The 21,659-nt window shown below is 26.7% G+C and overlaps 8 protein-coding genes across 8 annotated transcripts; 3 read left to right on the plus strand and 5 right to left on the minus strand.

Moving 5' to 3' along the window:
* Nucleotides 1–223: 223 nt before the first annotated feature.
* Nucleotides 224–2,734, minus strand: cand_021330 (replication factor C subunit protein; the record flags this gene model as incomplete). The annotated part of the gene is made up of 1 exon (XM_067212363.1): nucleotides 224–2,734. One exon carries the CDS (start codon nucleotides 2,732–2,734, stop codon nucleotides 224–226), a length of 2,511 nt encoding a protein of 836 aa, XP_067068997.1.
* Nucleotides 2,735–3,016: 282 nt separating this feature from the next.
* On the minus strand, nucleotides 3,017–3,877 carry cand_021340 (uncharacterized protein; the record flags this gene model as incomplete). The annotated part of the gene is made up of 1 exon (XM_067212364.1): nucleotides 3,017–3,877. One exon carries the CDS (start codon nucleotides 3,875–3,877, stop codon nucleotides 3,017–3,019), a length of 861 nt encoding a protein of 286 aa, XP_067068998.1.
* A 1,050-nt stretch (nucleotides 3,878–4,927) lies between these two features.
* Nucleotides 4,928–6,436, plus strand: cand_021350 (uncharacterized protein; the record flags this gene model as incomplete). The annotated part of the gene is made up of 1 exon (XM_067212365.1): nucleotides 4,928–6,436. The coding sequence occupies one exon, from the start codon at nucleotides 4,928–4,930 to the stop codon at nucleotides 6,434–6,436; it is 1,509 nt and encodes a 502-aa protein (XP_067068999.1).
* Nucleotides 6,437–6,731: 295 nt separating this feature from the next.
* cand_021360 (uncharacterized protein) lies at nucleotides 6,732–10,034 on the plus strand (the record flags this gene model as incomplete). The annotated part of the gene is made up of 1 exon (XM_067212366.1): nucleotides 6,732–10,034. One exon carries the CDS (start codon nucleotides 6,732–6,734, stop codon nucleotides 10,032–10,034), a length of 3,303 nt encoding a protein of 1,100 aa, XP_067069000.1.
* Nucleotides 10,035–10,352: 318 nt separating this feature from the next.
* cand_021370 (uncharacterized protein) lies at nucleotides 10,353–11,207 on the minus strand (the record flags this gene model as incomplete). The annotated part of the gene is made up of 1 exon (XM_067212367.1): nucleotides 10,353–11,207. One exon carries the CDS (start codon nucleotides 11,205–11,207, stop codon nucleotides 10,353–10,355), a length of 855 nt encoding a protein of 284 aa, XP_067069001.1.
* Nucleotides 11,208–11,917: 710 nt separating this feature from the next.
* On the minus strand, nucleotides 11,918–14,721 carry cand_021380 (uncharacterized protein; the record flags this gene model as incomplete). The annotated part of the gene is made up of 4 exons (XM_067212368.1): nucleotides 11,918–12,183; nucleotides 12,630–13,056; nucleotides 13,264–13,514; nucleotides 14,691–14,721. 4 exons carry the CDS (start codon nucleotides 14,719–14,721, stop codon nucleotides 11,918–11,920), a joined length of 975 nt encoding a protein of 324 aa, XP_067069002.1.
* A 144-nt stretch (nucleotides 14,722–14,865) lies between these two features.
* On the minus strand, nucleotides 14,866–20,007 carry cand_021390 (myosin head family protein; the record flags this gene model as incomplete). The annotated part of the gene is made up of 1 exon (XM_067212369.1): nucleotides 14,866–20,007. The coding sequence occupies one exon, from the start codon at nucleotides 20,005–20,007 to the stop codon at nucleotides 14,866–14,868; it is 5,142 nt and encodes a 1,713-aa protein (XP_067069003.1).
* Nucleotides 20,008–21,060: 1,053 nt separating this feature from the next.
* cand_021400 (60s ribosomal protein L23A) lies at nucleotides 21,061–21,575 on the plus strand (the record flags this gene model as incomplete). Its single annotated transcript, XM_067212370.1, has 2 exons — nucleotides 21,061–21,076; nucleotides 21,157–21,575. 2 exons carry the CDS (start codon nucleotides 21,061–21,063, stop codon nucleotides 21,573–21,575), a joined length of 435 nt encoding a protein of 144 aa, XP_067069004.1.
* Between the last annotated feature and the right edge of the window lie 84 nt (nucleotides 21,576–21,659).

The raw sequence follows: 21,659 nt of genomic DNA on the forward strand, positions 1-21,659 counted from the left end.
CAAAGTTGTGTTTAAATTAGTCATGATATTGGCTCATATTACTTTTGACTATGGTGATTATTATCATTATAATACTTATAAGTGAATCTAATAAAATTACAGTGGTTATACTGTATGTGGTTTTAAATGAGTCAATTATATATTACTTTTATCCATTGATATCTTTAGTTAGGAATATTTAATAGAGATGACGTTTCATTTTATATTTCTATAGAATAAGTTTTCATTTTTTTTTCGATCTAGAGTGACTTCTAGTTGCAGATTTCTTAGGTATAGAATTTCCGGTAGCTTTACGAACTTTAACTAACGATCCTATCTGATTTTGTTTACCTACTTCTCCACTATTTAATTCGTCTGTATTATCTTCCAGACTTTTGTCATTTTCATTGTCAGATAATTCAGATTTATTTATCTTAGGTAATGATACCTTGACAGCATGTATAGTTGAATTAATTACACGAGTCATTGTCGACTTTGTCTTACTATCTACCTTATCATATAATTTATCTTGTTGTTTAAGCATTAAAGAAGTAATATGCTCAGTAAAGTGATCTCTATTTAAGCCATATTTCATCATTATATCTAAACTCTTTTCAATATTATCTTTAAAATCTCCATTTTTGTTTAGTAATGGCATTATTGCTTTATAATATAGACAATCTAAGTATCCACTTAATTTCATCCCTTGACTACTTGGACATGTTCCTTTTGTTCCTACAGTTAAATATGCTAATAATTCACTTAATAATCTTCTATTTTTATTCCTTGTTGAGTTTTTGCCTAACCACTTTGGAAATTCTGGTCTAGCTAAAAATGATCCTTGAAACTGAGATCCAGATGGTATTACAGCACAATTAATAGCTATTTCTGATAATAAGCTCCAATCATTATTTGATCTTAATTTAGAATTGTATATATCAGCTTCTGCAAATAGATTAGCAATTTGGCTGATAGCATCTATATTTCCATAAGAAATATTTCCTTTACTTTGTGCTGAAATATGGTAACTAGATTGACTTGAAAATGCTGTTATATAATTTTCTTGTATGAATAGTGGGACTAAATCAAAGTCAATAAAGAACACTTCAATTCTATCACTTATTGATAAACGATGAGCATCACTTGCAGTTAAGAGTTTTTTAGTTGCTGAAAATATATCCAAAGTTACTTGGGAATCCTTAACTGGTTTGGATATCTCATTTTTCATGTCAATAAATCTTAGTGTAGACTTACTTAGTTTCATTAACTGTAATTCATTTAATATCTGACGCAAATCATTACCAACAGATTCACATAGTAAGTCAACAGCATTTGCCTCAATATTTAATCCTTCTTTAGATGAAATTTCTTGTATTCTCTTTATTATCTGAGACTTCGATGGGCGTGAAAAGCGTAAATCATAACATTTTGGTGCTAAATTACGAACTTTTTCATTTTGGCGATCATTACAGAGACATATTATTGGCCATTTAGTCTTTAATATGAGTTTCCCTAATGCAGCAGTACCCCCACGATCACTTGCTCCCAATCCATCTACTTCATCCATAATTAAGACAATATTTGAATTTAAACTTTCTGAATATTTAGAATTAAATTTATTAATATTTCCATGTGCAAAATCTGTTAGTGTATATCCACCAATAGCACTTTCAGCTAAGTCTTCAATTACACTTTTTGTTCTATCATCACTCGCATTCATTTCAATAGCTATATAACCACATTCTTTAGCTACTAAATTTGCCGTAGTAGTTTTACCAATACCTGGTGGGCCACTTAGTAAAACGGCACATGCATTAATATTCTCAATTTGAGGAAATCTTGAACCTGGTGAAAAAGTAGCTTTTGGTGGATTCTTTTTCTTTCCTTCAATAATTACAGATCTCCAATCATTTAACCAAGTAACTAATTTTCTAATAACTTCACTATTACCTAATATTTCATCTATATTAGATGGCTTATACTTGTCTGTCCAAAGTTTATCCTCACCTTTATAATCCTTTGAATTTTCTATAGCTTGATTCATATTAAGCTTCTCTTTATCCTCTCTAGTAATTTTAGAACTATCAATTGGAAACATATTTATAAATTCATCTTCAGAAAGAATTTGTATACTTTTAGAGATGGCACTTTTATATTTTGAGCCTTCAGTAATTCCACGACCATCTTCGAGTATATATCCTGCAATTAAATATGATGTCCTACCACTTACTGCACCAGTCAATTTACCTCCTAAGATTTTAACCAGATCTTCAATATCACTTCTTGACTTTTTCTCAAAGAGACCAGTTACAACAATACTTTTACCTTCCAAGGGAAGGTTTGGATCTTTCTCAGTTATTGAATTAGATTGTTCATTTTTGCGTCTTTTACGTTTATCAATTGGTGAATATTCTCTTAAATCTTTTTCCGAGTCATTTTCTTTAGTTAATATTAGAGATTCACTTTCCTCAGAATCTGTCTCAATTTTATGTAGTCTACTTTTTTTATTTTTCAGAGAAGACTTCACACTTTTTGTATAATTTATTTCTGATTTAGAAAATTCACACTTTTTATTGTCAGTATGTTTACTGAGAGTACTATTTTTTGTACTTAGGGTTGAATTTTCAAGTAGCTTATCATATTCACGTTTACTTTTGTAGGTTGAAAAGAAATCTTCTAAAGTCATTTCATTTTCTTCTAATTTGGCATTTTGAGATGGTTCCTTCGTATTCTTTAAAATAGCACGTTTTGGCATTACCACTGATAAAACTCCTAGTTTTTGTCTTTGTTCTATTTTTTATTTCAATTAATGGCCCCCACAATAATCCCGGCTAAACAATAACTTTATTACCCGGGTACCAAAGAATTTGCATGTTGTAGATCTAAACAATTTGTGATATAAAAATGGAAATGCATATATAATAAAAAATTCAATAAAAAAAATTAAAATACATCAATTTCTCATAATTAAAAATGGTCAAACTACTCATCAATCTATCAAAAAAAGAAAAATACACATCATTTGCACATTGAATATCTACATCTTCAGTGGAGCAGTTGGTAGAGTACTATTCCTGTGGACTTCTGGAAGTGAATGACCTTCAAATGGCATATTTGTTTCAAAACTCTCAAATTCTTCCTCTGGAAACTCGATAAATTCGCCCTCTTGTGGTGGTAGATCATCTAGATATCTAAAACGATGAGAGTATCTACCTCCTATATATGGAGATCTATAATAATAGAATGGACTATAGGGATGTCCAAGATATCCCATTCTATATATTGGATACTGATTGTATGGGCTTAAATTGATGAAATATGGGTCATAATCATAGTGGTGGTATGCATATGGGTGGAATACATATGGACCTCTATAAGGATACTCTACCATCATTCTAATATCAGGTTCTTCCAATAATATTTGTTCAGCTCTATAATCTACTGCTTTATCTAGAGTTTGTCTGGGCAACTTGTTCGTGATTACAGGTTGCTTATTTTGAATAATAATTGGCTCTTTTGTAGTCAAATTGGCAACAGGAGTCTTTGAAATAACTGGTTGGGTAGCTACTGGTTGGATAGCTACTGGTTGAATAGCTACTGGAACTCCATAGAAGTTACCATGATGATGATGACGATGGTGACGCCCTATTGGATAAGTATATGCAGAGTAGTATTGTCTTGGAAAATCGAAAACTGTTGAGATTGGCACCTGATTTTTTGTAATTCTTGCACTTTCTTGAGGTTCCTTTACTAGAGGAACTGTATTATTATTAGGTATTGGAATTTTGGTTTCTGGTGTGTGAACTTGATCTTTTGGGTCTGCTGCAGTACTTTCAAGAGCATATATCAATCCTAGAAGTCCAAATAAAAGTGAAATTATATTTATTAAATTTCTCATTTTTATGGGTAGTAGTTCAGAATTGAAAATATATCAAAATGTAAAAAGTGACTACAGTGACATTCTGTCGCCACGACAACATGCAGTATTACGTGGCCGGTATGTTACATGCATTATAAAGTTATGTACATGTACGTATAAGATATCATGTGGATAGCTGTATATATGCAATCCATCAGTTTTGAAGTTCTATCTAATTTCCAGACTATGTCACTTAGCTTATTTATTGGTGTATATTCATAATTATTGGAGGTATAAAGCTACTAGTCCCCTCTACTTATCTTCGTTTAAATATTTTTAATATTTAAACTTTAATTAAATATTTACTTTGTGAACCAATTTTAGTAATAAATAAATGATAACGCTAAATTGAAACACAAAATTTCTTTAATTATTTAAGTAAGTGAAAAAAAAGGAATAAACTATTAAAAAAAAGACTTGTACTTGCTACAAGTAGACTATAGCCATTAAACTCTATAGCGGGAAATATACAGGACCCCTATTGAGATTAAGATACGTATACAAAGTTTTCTAATCAAGATAAATTAAAGATATTGTTATTCTATTTTCTCTAAATAGTATCCTGATACGGGGGGTACTATAATGTAAAATTAAGACAATGAGATATATATTAAGCTTAAGGCTAGTGCATCAAATTAAATGCCTGTATCTAAGACAACAAGCGGAGGATAGACAGTTTGTTTGTTAATTCACCTTGGCTATACAAATCAAACTTTAAGCTTAGAATTGGGGATCCTTATTTACTTATTTAGGATCTTTAAAAGCTTGTTTAGACATATATTACATTTATTTGATAAACTTCATATTAATTAATTAGATATTTCCATAAGAGTGTAAATTACTACAGAATATCTACTACTACCTTCTAGTTCATTTGTTTAATATTAAACTAATTAGGACTTATTCGAATACTAATTCTAATCTTTTTTTTAGTTTAGTATATCCATATATAGCGGTTACCGAAAGAAAAAAGAAAGGGGGGAAAAGGGAATTGAAGGCTAACTAGATCATAGATAAGACTGAAGAAAGATGAGAAATAATAAAAATCAAGATATTGTTGAAACTCTTGAAGAGTTCCTTAGTAACCCATTGTGTATGGCATCTTATGAACGTTTAACTAGCAATATTAGCGTAATTGAGATGATCCAAACACTAAGCAGTACACAGAAACCAGAAGAAATTGCATTGTTAACTGATTCACTAAAACGTTGTGTATCTTTGGGCGTAATTCAAGGTGCATTGGAAGGATATAATGATCTTCCTGAATTACTTGTGACAGGGTCGAAGTCATCAAATCAAAATGTGAGATCTTTGATAACATACGTCTTCTCATCTTTAACAGAATCAGATACCTCATGCCTAAAAATATGTGAAGATGGATCTTATATTTCACTAGCTATTTTATTAAGAGATACAGAGATGAGTATTGGTGAGTCAGCATCCCAATCCTTAAAGTATATTGCAAAATATTATCCAAAATATATTTATGATGAAGGATTTTTATCAATACTAATGAATAAATTTAAAGAATTGAATGATGAAACAAGATTGAGGATTATTGGTTTGTTTATTGATATTGGATCTTTTTCTGAGCAGCTATTTGATATTTGTGAAGAAAAAGGACACTTTTTTACCTTGGCACTGCAAGAATACTTTACTGATGATATACTATTAAAATTAGCATCATTAAGATTACTTGAGGATTTGGGAGAATACAAATATGGATTAAAGTTTTTATATAAAGAATCAATATCAATTTTATTATTAAAGGATTTAGATAATCCACTGGTTGACGATGAAGTTAGAATAGCCATTTTGTACTTATTATCTAAGATGATACAATATTATCCAGAGGGTACAGAAAATATATTGATGTCATGTAATAAAGTTTTCTTATCAACCCTTAAAAATTTCATGGCATCATCTAATAACATCCATGCACTTGGAAAACCTGTATGTGCAATAACTTGTTGGGGACTAATTTCCTGCCATGAGACTAGTTTTAAGATATTATCTAATTTATGGAGTGAAAGCATTCAATTGGCAATTAAATATGTTTCTAGTTCAAATACTGAGTTATCACTTGCAGCTATTAATGCTTGGATTATTATTTTTGAAACAGGAGATATTAAAAATATACTTAAAAGTACTAATGAAGAGATTTGTCTTGAAAAGCAAATTGAAACTAAACTAATACCTTCAATTATGACTATAATACTTAGTAGGCCATTCCCTGAGATAAGAACTTTAATATATAGAATACTTGCAACAATGGTTCCTTTCTTTGGTTCTATTACATCAATTATATGTACATCTCAGCCACATAGAGATTTAATACTAAATACTAATAGTGATACTGATAAAGAAGTGAAATATCTCAAATATAACTTAGTTAAGCTAATTGTTAGATATCATCTAAACTTACTTGAAGATAAAGCCGATGAATCGTTTATTAAGTATATGCAAGATTATGCTAAAGGTGGGCCTTTTTATATAAATCCTAGCTTCCAAGTAGATATTGCTGATCGTGTCTTATAATATAAAAAAAAAAAAAAAAAACTTGTATTGATTATATTACTTTATATTCCACACATGTCTATTCCACCCTCTTTTTTTTTTCTAATTCCACTCATATTAGTGAATAATAGTAAACAATCTTTTTGTTTATTCTTGATAATGTACTAAAACAATTCTTGACGTGATTTTTAAACTTACATGCAATTAATACCGGTACTTTACGTAGCTGTGGGGAGATGGTATGAAGAGGGTTTCTTTTTTTTTTAGAAAAATAAATTCAAATATTTTAGTAATATAAAAATTACTGATATTGTGAATGGCTAAAGGTGAAAAACTGATGTGTGATGATATTACTATTTGGACCTCACGATGTATTAATGAAACGCTTGATCTTGGTCAAATTTACAATTCAAATCATCAAGAAGATCTTAAATTGATTGTATCAGCAAATGGCTCATGCACACTAGACATATTTAAGGCATTTAGTTCATCTGAAAGGTTATACAGGCAAAGTTGGTGTCCACCTATAAGATCTTTAGATGGAGATTTTGATGAAAAAATTATTTCAACTACATTATATACAGATCACTTTCTATGTATTGGATTTTATAATGGCTGTGTAAGACTTTATTCTCTAAAAAAGCATGATGCAAATACTGAAGATATGTCACAATCCTCAGATTTGGACTCTATGGAATATTACAACAAGATGTTTGGCAACGATACACAAATAGATGAGAATGAAAATAAATCTAAATTCTGGTTATATGAATCTTCTAGTACTACTTTTAACTCTATATTACTTATAAAACATGTAGCACAACCATGTTGCATACAAGCCTATGAAGATATGATATATGTAATTTATGATGATGGAGTGATATATAAAGCTTCACTTATTGAAGATAATAAAAACTATAATGTTATTCGCTACAACAAAACATTTCCTGGAGTAAGCTATTTCGTTGTAGATCCTTTAGGTAAATATTTAGCTATGTCAACCCACCAAAGAAAGCTTATTATAGTTTCTATTAATAATGGTACTAATAGTGAAGTAGATTATATAGATGTTATACTTGATATAGATTTATTCAAGAAAACTAATTATGAATTTGGAAAGTCGAAATTAAAGATTTTTAATATTCATAAATTGTCTTGGAGCCCAAATGGCAATTTCTTATATATTCCAGGAGATAATGAAATACGGGTAATACAAAGGGATAAATGGGATGTTGAAAAAGTAAAGGTTAATTCAATTAATAAATCTAGTAAAAATACTAATGCTGATATATGCCTAATTGATACTGTAAATTTTAACGAGGAAATTATAATTATAACTATTGACCTATCTGGTCAAATTACTATATACAAACATGATAATAAACATATACTTTCTTATATTATATTAGATAGATTTACAATGAATATTGATAATAAGAAAATTTACCCAATTTCTTCATGCCTAAATATTCAAAAAAGTAAAGGCTATTTAGATCACAGTAATATAGTATTTAATAGTGAAAATAAAGATATACTTCAAGAAGGAAAACTCTATATCTCAATTCTATGTTGTGGTGGTTATATATATTGTTATAAATGGGATATTGATTTAAATCCTAAAATAAAAATAACTGCAAATCTCGAAGACAAGTATAATGAAGAAATATTACCTTACAAAGAAGATTACCAAAAAATGACTGATAGTAAGTACTTGGATAGAAAGAATAATGAAACATTACTATGGGATGATATATTCGATAAAGATGATGAAGATAAAGAAGATGAAAATATATTAAAGGATAATAAATCTTTTCATTCTTATACACAAGATATAACAAGTGAAACTGATTTTGATATAGATGATAATTACTCTAATAATGATATTGAATCAATAAATAACTCATCTGGACTTATTAATGATGTGAAGTTATTAAAAAAAATTATTGATAAAATAAAAATAAATTTAGAAAAAGAAAAGAGACAACAAGATATAGTACAACCAGGATCAACGAAAATGGATAATAATCCATTAAATAATGGTAAAACAGAATGTTTTTATTGCTGGAATCAAAATGGATTTATTATATCAAGTATTGATGAAGATGAAAAATCAATTCTAGAATTAGAATGTTATACAACATTAGATGGTCCAAGAAAAATCCGTTTATATGATACTAAAGGGTATTCAATGGGGACATTGGGTACTGATGGCTATTTATTAGCTAGGAAAGCTAATTTATTAGAAAATGGTACATATATTCCATCAATAATAGAATATCATCTGTGGACAACTTGGGGAAGAAATGATAAATCTGGTTGGATAAAGACAATGATGAATGGTGAAGATATAGAATGTATCACTTGTGGTAGTAACTTTATTGCAGTATTGACATCTCTAAGATTTTTGAGAATTTGGAAAAATAGTGGTCTATCAATATCTACAATCAAACTAACTGGTGCTCCTGTTAGTTGTGTATCAAATGAAAATTATCTTTTAGTTATAACACAGAAGGAACCATTTTATCCTATTAGAAATAATTATAACTATTATAATAAAATCATAAATGGATTATGTAATAAATATGAAATACATTACTATGATATTGATAATGAAGAATTATTGTATAGTGGAGAAATAGCTTTAACTCCAGAAACACATGTATTTTGGTGTGGGATTTCTTCTAAATATATCCCTGTTATTCAAGACACTTCAGGGGCAACATTTATGTTGATGAATCAATGGACAAATAAAAAAGAATGGGTACCGATGACTAATTTTGGTTTACTACAAACCTCTGAATTAAGATATTATATACTTTTTGTTAGTGAAGAAGAATATCATATCATAAAATTGCGTGATGGATTGAAGTATCCATTACCGATTATGGCAAGAAATAATCAACAAAGATCTGTAATTAGTACAATTCCATTTAATATTCCAATATTAGGGCTACCAAATACGAAAAAATGGTTAGATATAATAGAAAATGATAAATATTTGAATCATTGTGTAACCAATAATGATATACCGTGGGAAATGCTAGATGAACTACGGCTAAGAAGGAAATATATCAAAAACAGTGATTTATCTCCATCTTTAAATAGTCATGATCGTAGTTATAAAATAAATCAGGAAAAACTACTTATGCGACTTTATCTAAAATTACTACTAAAACAACAAGTAGAATCAGCTTTTGATATTGCCCAGATGTTGCAATTCCCTAAAAGTTTGAATATAGCAATGGAACAAGCTGAAAAGTATAATGAGAGAATTCTGGCAACAAAAATTAACAATATTATACAAATTAAAACATCTAATATTGCTAAGAATGATCATTATCATAATACTCGATGTATATATAATATAGAAAATAGTAATCAACAAATAATACCTGGATCACGCCCATCTAAAGAAAAATTTAAATATAAAGAATTAAGTAAAAAAAATAATATATCTGACTTACTTCATGAAAAAAATTATCAAGAAGTATCTTTTAAAAAAATTTTAAACTCTCCAAAAAATCAAATAATATCTAATATTATAGAACCAAATTCTATAGATAAGGATCATTTTTCAATTATGGAAGATATCATTAAAAAAAGGAAATTACAATTATAGATTTAATATTCTTAGCTAGAATTTATATCATATAAGTTCATTATTTCAAAGTCATATTTATAATCAAATATTATATTTTTTTTATTGAAAATATATATAATCCTAAATCCAATAAATAATTAATTAATTTAACTAAAAACTAAAACCTTATTCTCTAAATATAAAACCTAAATTATCTAAGTATTAACTATTAAACTCTTAAGAAAATCATCATTAATATATCTTATATTTAGATTATGTTAAAATTACATCATTACAAAATCCTTTTTTTTTCTTAATAGAACATTTTAATTCTATATATTATTTTCAAATTTCAATTTATTCATCTAAAATCATATCACTGATTTTCTTGACATCAGCTCTTGAAATTCCCTTTTTCCTTCTCCTTTTTCTAAGGTTCATATTATCTAAGTAACTTGAGGTATCTATATTTCCTTTAAAACTATCATTAGAAGGGTTTTCCTTATTTTTATCATCAATATTTGCAGAATTCAAATTAGAAGTATTGGATGAAATAATATCTTTAGAGGATTTTATTCTCATGTTATCATTAGTACTTACAGGGTGAGATATATTAGATGAATTCTTATTCTTTTGTTTTGATTCAATTTGTCTACATTTCTCTTCAATTTGTCTTAGTGATCTTTCTTTTGCAGGTTTTAATATACTTTTTACAGATTCTCCCAATTCCATTATTTCCTTTACAAATTCTACTTGACTTCTAGATTTTTTGTCATTATCTAATGGATGGTTAGAGGATGGAGAAAGTAAAGGTGTATTACTATTTTGTGTTTGTAAAGATATATCATTTGGTTCACTATAATATAACTCTAAGTTTTCTCTTGGCATTTTATTATCATCTTCATCTTCTGAAACATATTTATATAATCTTAACTTCTTATTAAGTTTTTCATATTGCATTTTAAGCTCTAAAAGGTAAATATGAACTTTTAGTATTTTCTCTGATATATGTTTGCACCTTGTACATAAAGCGGATGAAATTTCTTTATTACTAGCTTCCATTTCACAATTGAATAAGTTTCTTTGATATCTTAATCCTTTATTTCTCATATATTCAAATTTATCAAGGATATCTTCCAATTTACATCTCATTTGTTCTTCTGTTAACTTGTCAATATTTAAATTTAATAAGCTGAACTTTAATGAGGTCATATATTGAAAGTAAAATATATTCAATGTATATAACATATAGTAAATAATTACTTGTTTATATATTGTCATATTTTGTATTCTCGCAAAGTTATTTATAAGGTAAGGTTATTTTAGAATTATAGATGTGATCTATATAGCGGGCATAAGATATAACAATTTAGAATAAGTTAATTCTAATACCTGAAAAGTATCATAAAAATTTTATATATATTAGGAAAAATAAAGAAAGTCTTAAGATATTTTAATTAGATTTAAATATTAGAATTGACTAAATTCTTATAAATTCTTTATAATATTAAATATAGATATTGGTACATTACAAATATAATTAGATTATATATTTATTATGTAACTTAGTAAACATAATATATAATAAAAAAGAAAAAAAGTTTGGTAAAAGAAGTAATAGTGATAAATGGTCTTATTATAACATAAAATTGATTTAATACCCTTCTTTTATACGTATTAAAAATGATTTTTTTGTCCTGTAGCAATAGATTATTATCTATTTTTACATATAAAATATTTGTATATAGTGGATAATAATTATAATACAAAATGTTATATCTAAAAATAAGTTAAAATAGAATAATATCTATTAATTTAATACTACACTACTATTTATTATATTATTTATTATGTATCATAAATGAAAGGTATTTTATAATATAAAATATATTAATTTACTTTTAAGAAAATCAATTACTTTTTTAAAGTAATTTTTCACAATATAAAATCCAACTAGTTATATGATGTATTGAATTAAAGTGTACATCTAATGCAGAAACTAGAATATCTAAAAGGCTACAACCAGAACAACCTTGAATATGAAATAAAGCTGAAAAGTCTGAAGTACTGGGAATATTGGAAAAATCATTAGTACTATGACTTTGCACAGAATATACACAAGTTACTGCTTCATATAATAATTTATATGTAATTTCTTCTAATCCACTAAAATGTTCTCTTGCTGTATCTAATCATTCAGAACAACTTTCTTTATTTCTAGTTAATCCTCCCAATATTAATATATTTTTCATATCATCAGGTATCTCACTTCCATCTATAATTTTTGAATTCATAGTTTTTGAAAATTTTAAAAGTAATATTGTCATGTTATTTGCACTTTCAACATATTTATCCTTATTATTTGAGCATAAAAATAGTAATATCGAGAATATTCCACGTAAAACAATGATAAATTGAATAAAAGTAGGATAAGTATTTGATATATATATTATTTTTTTCCAATATTAAAAGCTATATGAGTGATTTAATAAAACATCTCATTACATTCTGATAAATTAATTGGACTTATAGGATCAAAATTTAAGATATTAAATATGATTTTTTTTTTTCTTGCAAAGAAAGATTATTATAAGCATTTAACAGTGGTTTATTATTCTAATATATAACAAGTACCTGTATCTTTGTCCTGTAATACTTTATGTATTACTAACACTGACTTATTATTATGATTGCTATTTTTATCGTTATTTTTAATATATTCACATACTTCTTGTATATCTTGGAGAATACTGACTAGTTTTTCCATTTTAATTGTATTGTCTTTAATTTCCAAATTATTTGAACAATATTTACAGTTAATTTGATTTATAGAAACACAATTACATTCAAATGATTTTATTTTTGAATGACTTTGTTTTATTTGTATAAATAAAGATGAAATTACTTCTTTAAGTAAAGAATTATATTTATCATTACATACAATTAATAATAAATTATTATTCGTGAGTCCGGGTTTAAGGAAATTGACACATAATAGAAGTTTAATATTGCATACAAATGCAAATGAAAACAAATCCATTTCTTCTTCATGTAAAATAGACTGATATTTACAATAAATACACTCTACTTTATTACATTCCGTATTATGTTGTTCAAAATTGTTTATTTGAGATTAAGTTTAGACAAATTATGGAGAAGTTGTACATATTGTTTATAATAATCTTCAACTTGATTACTATTACAATCTTCTTGTTTATTACAACTTAATAGTAATTTTTGCAATATGATGTAGAAGAGATTTGATAACTGGAGAAATATTATGTCTTGTAATCAAAGTACTTTCACTAAATGTATCTTTTGTTACTTTTTCACTAGTATCAATAGATTTACTATCCACTCCTTTTTGTATACCAGTATTAGTAGGTACAGAACTTATTGATTGTTGATTAGTGTTAATATATGTATTATTCTTTCCTTCTTGTTTACCACTAATATTTTTACTATCCTGAATCTTATTACTTTCAGAAATATCACCTTCTGAACTTGATTCAAAAACTTCTTGATAATTATTATATTAAGTACTTATATTTTGATTTATTATAACTTAATCTTATGAGATCCTAGAATATTTTTATATCTTTTTTCACATTTTTTGCAATAATTCTTCTCCTTTTTCTTTGTTTTTTTTAGTTGTAAATTTCTTTTGTATTTCCTTAGTTTTATTTTTTAAAGACTTAAATTCTTTTTTTAAATTCAGGATCTCTGTAATATAAAGTTACACATAAGTTTTTTATTTCTTCAGTGGACATATATTTGTCTGGATACTCTGTACTTGTACTTCTAGAATCTTAATGGTAATTATTTTTTTCATTGGTATATGTAAAATTTTTAGACCCTCAGCAACGAAATTGACTAAACTTGAAGTATAATTTATATTATCTATAAACAATTTATTTGAAATTTCCAACGTAATATGAATATAATGTAATATGACCTTAATTTAATCATTATAAACTTTTAATGTTTATTTCCATATATATTTAGATTTTAAAAAAATATTTTAACTATTAATTAAAAGCATCCAATAAATGCAATGTATTATATTTCATGTAGACCTAATATTTTACTTATATATCATTATTTTAAGATTTTTTGATCTAATGATCATTGATCCTAAAAATATATCTTTTTATAACTAGTCTTAGTATAAACTTTCTTAATCATTTCCTTATTTTTGGTATATTTAAATTGAAATCTAAGATTTTGAACTTTACGTAGTACTTTTTTTATTGAAATTAAAATTTTATATATTATTTAAATAAATAATTTTATATATCCAAAAAAGAAAGTAGAAACAAAAATTTATATTGATATAGAATAATAAGTTAAGAAATGAACTATTGGAGATTAAGATTATATTTTTGGGGGGTATTTAGATAAGTGATTAAACTAATATTAAAAAGGTAACAATAGTAGCAATGGTAGCAATATTAGGAAATTAAGAACTTAGATTATTTTTTAAAAAATAAAATAAATAGATATAATAAATTTTATTTAAAAGATTGACTTGAATAAAATTGCCTTAAAAATATTTTATCTATAGGTTAATTATTAAATTCCGAACTTGTGTTAGTTATATTTAATTATAGTGGATAATCAATTATATATAATATTTCTAGTAAATAATAAATATCTGATGTAGATTTAACTTATTAAACTTAACATTAATTTTACTATTAAAGTCCAATGAATTGCTATATGCCATTTAAAAAATTCCGAATTATAGAATTATCAATAAATAAGTAATTATTAATATCTTTATTTTTTTTTTTTATAATTTAAATCCCATATTTTTTTTTTAATTTACAAAAAGTAAAGAAATGTTGACAACAAATATCATTAAGATAAATTAAGTAATTGTTGCAATAGATCTAATTATCCCAGTCTTCATATTATATAGTACAAAATTTCTTTCAATTACATCCATAAAAACAAATGTATTTGATGAATTATGCTGAGTAATATATTGATCACTATTTAATGGTATAAATTCAACAATAAATGGTTTATATTTTTTATTTAGACAAATTTGTACTTTTTCCTTATATTTAACATTGAAATGATCATCAATTTGAACTAAAGAAATAAATCCAGTAGATGATACACACAAAAATTGTTTTAAACCTTTAATTTCATCGTCATTTAATTTATTTAAACTAATAATTGCATTACTTCTCTGCTGATCTGAATCTGATTCAAAAGTTGAAATCATTATAATTTTTGGATGAGAAATGTCTGTAAGATTTACAACGATTAAGTTCCCATTAATACAACCAATAATAAGACAAAAGATCAATTTACTATTAATTCTATTTTCACAATCTATATATTTTTCTATTTGAGTATTATTTCTAATCCATAAACTACTAGTAAACCAACTAGATTGTTGTATCACTTTTGTATTATTTATTGTATCAAAATATTTATCATTTCCTGAAATTGTTGATTCAATTAAATCATGAATCAACTCCAGTTGTTGTTTAAATTTACTACATGTAAATGATAATATTAAACCTATTTTAGGACCACCAATAAATATAACACAAACTTGCTCATCTTGTATATTTTTTGAATTTCCTTTTTTATAATTAATAATACCTTCCATAGAATCACATTTTTGTAATTCGGATGTTATAGTACAAGTTTCTTTTAGTGCATCAACAGTTGGTACAACATCACATATAATTGATTTACGTCCAACTTTATTATTTAAATTATCACCATTTTCATCATTTTTGATGGCATAGCCAAATAAATTACACCAACATTTTGGATGAAAGCTATCAATTTTATCCCATTTTATAATTTGCTTTGTTTCATCTTCATTATCTATATTTCTTCTGATAACCCCACTCCACTTATCTATAATATCATCCATATTAAATGAAAAATTAATCCAATCAGCAATCTGTTTTGTTGATAAATCAACAATTGTGAATAATCCATCTAATATATTAAATACTTTATTTTTAGTATAATAATTTAAATGTTTATCTTCAATATTCATATTATTATCATTAAAATATATAGGATCGGTAGAATTTGCCAAAGTACTTTTTTTTGATGTTATTCCATTTTGAAGTGAATATGGAAAAGGAATTGATTTTAATTTAGTTTCTTTTTTGATTTTATTGCTTTCATTGTATTCTATATGCCAAAGAATTCCAATAAATTGATATGTTAATGGGTGAATAAAATTCATCTTCAGGGGTACAAATATACATTCACTGTTTAACCATTCAATTGGCATATATTCATTAAATGTGATATTTGGTAGAATATTCATTGTTTTCATAGTTTTAAATTTATTATCTATAATATTTTCGTTAAATATAGTTGAATCTTCAAAATTAGAATCTACCTTAGTATTAATATAATTCTCATTAAATATACTATTAGATGGATAATTAATGTTAATATCCAGAATTTTATTTATTTTTAACTTCATTTCTGAATTGTAAGCCCTATCATTACCTAAATTTGGTAAAAGAGTTGAAGGAGCAATATTAAAATGATCAGATTTATCAGTTATATATTCATATTTTGAAAATGAATTTACAAGAAATCTGAATATAATAATAGTGCCTGAATCATTTATAATACTGAAACTCCTTGGGAATGTTGTATGTTGACAAATACATAATACATTCTCTAATTCATGACATAATGATTTATTTTGTTTATATGTAGAACAATCTTTACTTTTCAAAATGGAATCTGATTTACTTTTAGAATTTAATATATCAGCTATATCATTTATACTATCTTTATCCACATAATTTTTTATAAATATTAATGAACTATTGTTAATTCCATATTTATCTGATATTGAATACATATTATAAACATCAATTAAATCGCGTTTTTCATTAATTTCAATCATGCAAATTGTACTCCCATTAAAGTGTATAAGGTATTCATAGAAATTTCTTTCAAAATAACCATTAAATGTGAATAAGGATTGTTTCCAAATCTCTAATCCAGAGAAATAATTAATATCATTATTAGGGTCAGTATGTTCATTGGAAATATTATCTGAAGTATTCACTGACATTTCAATATGTTTAATCTTATTTTCTTTTATTTGTTTATTTTTTATACTAATATTATCTAGCTTATATTTAAAAATGATTCTAAATGTATCCCTCATCATATTCTTCTTAATATTATCCATAATAGTTTTAATATTTTTAAAGCATAGAATAAAAGGCATTTTATATGCAATTCTTTTCCTTAATGGTAAAATAATATTTTTGTAAAAGAGATACCACCGATAAACTTTACAACACAGAAATTGTAAAACCATCTTTTTCTTCTTAATTATATATAGAAAACGATTTTGTAACCATATTACAATATCTACAACTACAACACAACGGCGAATACAACGTTTAACAAAATTTTTCCTAAGTATTTTTAAAGTACCCTCATCTGGTAATGATAATGATGATTCGAAAGTTCCATTTTTACTATCATTTATCTGATCAAGTAACATACCATATTGACCCGATTTTAAGAATAATTTTGATATACCAAATTGATAAGTATTTTGAGGTATTTTATATGCTGATAAGAAAAATTCTACTATCATACGATCTGAAAATCCATAAATATACTTTGTTGGCAATAACTTGCAAATTTTTTCAAGTAGAGTATTATAGTTTGCTCTATTCGGGTATCCATAATGCATGAGTTTAACCATTTGAATTGTCCCAGATTGAATCATCTGATTAAATACCACACTTCCCTTCCATAAATCTGATTTCATCTGATCATTTGGTATGAAACATCTAATGAATTGTAATATACTTTCACTCAAATCCTGAATCATGTCTTTTAAATCACGTGTAAATTTTTTGCTAACGCTTCGAAAACTAGCAGTTTTCTTTTGTCTATACTCTGGATCTAGCATTGCATGAAGTATTTGATTGCTCGATTTTTCAAGTATCTCCTCTAATTCAGGAATAATTTTGTCATGATTCTTATCTAGCCACTCAGATAGTGTATAGTTTACAGAACCGGCATAATGGACAATTGTAAAATTTGGATTGAATGTCTGAATTTTTCTTGCACCACTTAGAGGAAATATAATCACTGATTGATCAGTCGTACTTGTGCTCAAATTACTAGATAAGGATGAAATAGCTGTCCATAATGTAGACGAAATAGATGAAGATGAACTTATATATCCATATTTCTGATTGATTTTTTGCCAGTATGTCAAGTCAGTCCTATCTTGACCTTGAGCCTTTAATCTACTTTCATCATCTAAAAGTGAAAATAAATCGGAAATTAGATCTAATATTGGTGATGTATTTGGAATATCAATATTAGACCAAATTAAACCTTCTTGTTGATATAATAGCTGTTCACTTTGCAAAACTTTTTCAACAAAAAATTCTTGTAATCTCTCATTAGCAAGATTGATGCATAATTGTTCAAATGAGTTTATTTCCAGTTTCTCAAATCCATAAATATCTAGAATTCCTATATATAAGGACTTATCTAGACACTTTTTATTTAACATTTGCAATTTCATCTCTTCATGCACCAACTCAGTTGGTTCATTTGATGAAAATGCATTAATTTGGTTAACAACCCAGTTGAATAACCGACTATATATTGATCTTATTATAGAATTTAATAAATGTAGTGCTTGTTGTTCTGTGCGTGCAATTGCTACTTCTGATATGTTATTACCTATATTCAAATACTTAACAGTCAAGATATTTTCCAATATACTGGAATCGATACCTAATACTGTGGAAATATTATGAATAAGTACTTTATCATCACATTCTAGTATTTTTCCATCTGACGTTAATGAAATATTGCTCTCTTGATTAGGCATATCACACTCTTTGAATCTGACATTTCCAAGTAAAATTATACCTGCTAAAATTTCGAAAATTAAATTCTGTTTACTTTCATCTATACCATTTATGAAAAATGATTGCTTTAATAACTCGAATTGTCTCTTATCATGTAAAATATCTTCCTGATAATTTAATTTACCTTGATTTAATAACTTATAATAGGTTACATCTCGTTGCAAGTTCAATCTATATAACTGTTCATCTGGTAATCCATGAATCAACTGATAGAAACAGTGGTATGTTCTTTCATTGTTATTATGATTAACACAACGGCTACTCTCTAATAAATATGTGGTTATTCCTCCTCCCCTCAAAAACCCATGTTCATTATAGTATAATTTGTTTAGTCTCCCAAATCGAGATGAGTTATAATTCCTAACAGTTCGAGCATTACCAAATGTTTCTAAAATAGGATTTGCACTCAATATTTTAGCTTGAATATCTTTAGCTTCTTTTTGCCCAAATATATTGCCTGAAGCATGAGACAAACGTATTTGCATTAACCTCTTATGTTGTTTATCACCTATCTGATCTGTTTCTTCACTTTTGAATATATCGCTTTCATCAGGTATTATACCTATATCTGCTAAATATGACATTACTATCTTTGCTGTTTCTGTCTTACCTGCTCCACTTTCTCCAGAAATCACAATCGCTTGATTCTTCTTATCAAGGACTAATCTACGATATGAGGTATCAGCTATTGCATATGGATGAGGGGGTAATTGACCAATATATTTACCATAATATTTCTGCTTATTATCAATGGAATATAATCCAATTACTTCTTTATAAGGGTTCAAAGCTAGCAAAACATGAGCTGTATATGTATAGATTTTATTAAGACTATATCGAATACGTAAATTCTCTAGTATATTTGCTGGATCTAAAGATACTAGAGAGGTATTATCATCCTTTTCTGGTTCTCTAATATATTTATAAATATCTAAGATAGAATGCCATTCATCTCCTGATTTTCCAATATCATTTGGATTTATTACATTCACTTTACCACCATCTTTATCAATGAAGCTAACCTTGCGAAGCTTAAAGCCATGTTCAGAGCATTTAACCCAGACTATATCTCCAATAGAAAGATTCAATTTTGTTGACATACTAGCAGATATAAAGTGTAATTTCTTGGTAGTTCACAGAATCTAATATTATGTATCTTTCTGAGTCCAAATATTGTATAGAACTATTTCTTGCTAGATGGCAATAGTTCTCTGTAATAATATTAGCCAAATTACCATACAATTATGCATAAATGTTCCGCAACTTTTTAATTAGCTTATTTTTACTTCTTTCTATATGTAGTAATTTCATTACCCCCACAGTTTTTTAATATATGCGGCATCATACACACGTATACTATATGCATGCAAAAAGTATCAGCCGGTATTGTCTTGCAAAAAAGGTAAAAATTCCAAAGTTTTTGTACTCCACTTTCAGTATTACCTATAACTACTTATCAAAGAAATAAATAACTCTTATCAGTTAATATGTACAGAGTACATATATACCTACAGCCGTATATAATTACTTATTTTAATACATCTTTATAAGTCCCAAATAAAAAGGAAAGTAGATAATTATATGCAGGAATTAATTTTCTTTACGAAAAGCCTTTGGATCAGTATAGAAATCACTACTTTAAGGCTGTCTCTGATAGTAGAAAGTACATATTACTACCGCTAAGATGATAGGACTATAATATTCTAAATAGAAAAGTTACATAAAAATTAAAATTGATACTAGGATGACAGTTAAGATCATAAATATTGTAAATAACATGAGTTCTAACTGCTAATATCTGAGGCTTGCATGTTATTATGGCCAATACTAAAGAAATATAAATAATTACACTTTGTTCAACAATATCTACAACAGGTTATATTATATTCAAATTATTTCAAGAATCTATTACCTTAAATTCCCCAATAAGAATACTCTAAATTTAGGAGACCACTTGTTATCTGAAAAATAGTGTAACACAAAGAAATTACCGCTTTGAATAACCCGCTTTGTCTCTTTAGAGACACCTGATTATTGGAAAAGGTAATGTAGCGGGTACTGTTTGTCTTTCTTCATCCCTGAACTACTCTAAGTAAACGCACTTGTATATTTTGCTTCCTTACTTTTTTTTTAAAGCATATTGTTTCAATATAATGACCGGCTCAAATAGTAAGTTTTGTATTTATGACACATCCAGTTTATTTGATATAGAATTGTGAATGTTTAACTTTCGATCTAAATTACTTTAGAGGTTAAGAATGCAAAAAAGACGGCTGTAGCTGTCAAAACTTCCGTCAGATCGGCTACTACAAAAGTTAGGACTCAAGTCCAATTTTATAGACCAAGAACTTTAAAATTGGATAGGAAACCAAAATATGAAAGACGTGTCGCAGCTGTTCCAAAGGGACTGGATAATTATGATATTATTAAGAAACCAATTACTACAGAGTCTGCGATGAAGATGGTTGAGACTTTGAATACATTGGTATTTCTTGTTGATCAGCGTGCTAATAAGGTTCAGATCAAGGAGGCTGTTAGTAAACTCTATGATATTAAGGTCTCAAGAGTAAATACACTCAACATGTTCGGTGGTGGGAAAAAAGCATTTGTTCGCCTTTCCGCTGATATTGAGGCTGTTGATGTAGCTAGTAGGATGGGGATTATTTAGAAACAATACATAGATTTCCTCTAATATTAGAATTTAATTGCCAGGTACAATTATCTTGTATCCTAGTATATATTCTCCATATTT

The sequence above is a fragment of the Cryptosporidium andersoni genome, assembly GCF_001865355.1.
Source record: "Cryptosporidium andersoni isolate 30847 chromosome Unknown contig_16, whole genome shotgun sequence".
Lineage (NCBI taxonomy): Eukaryota > Apicomplexa > Conoidasida > Eucoccidiorida > Cryptosporidiidae > Cryptosporidium > Cryptosporidium andersoni.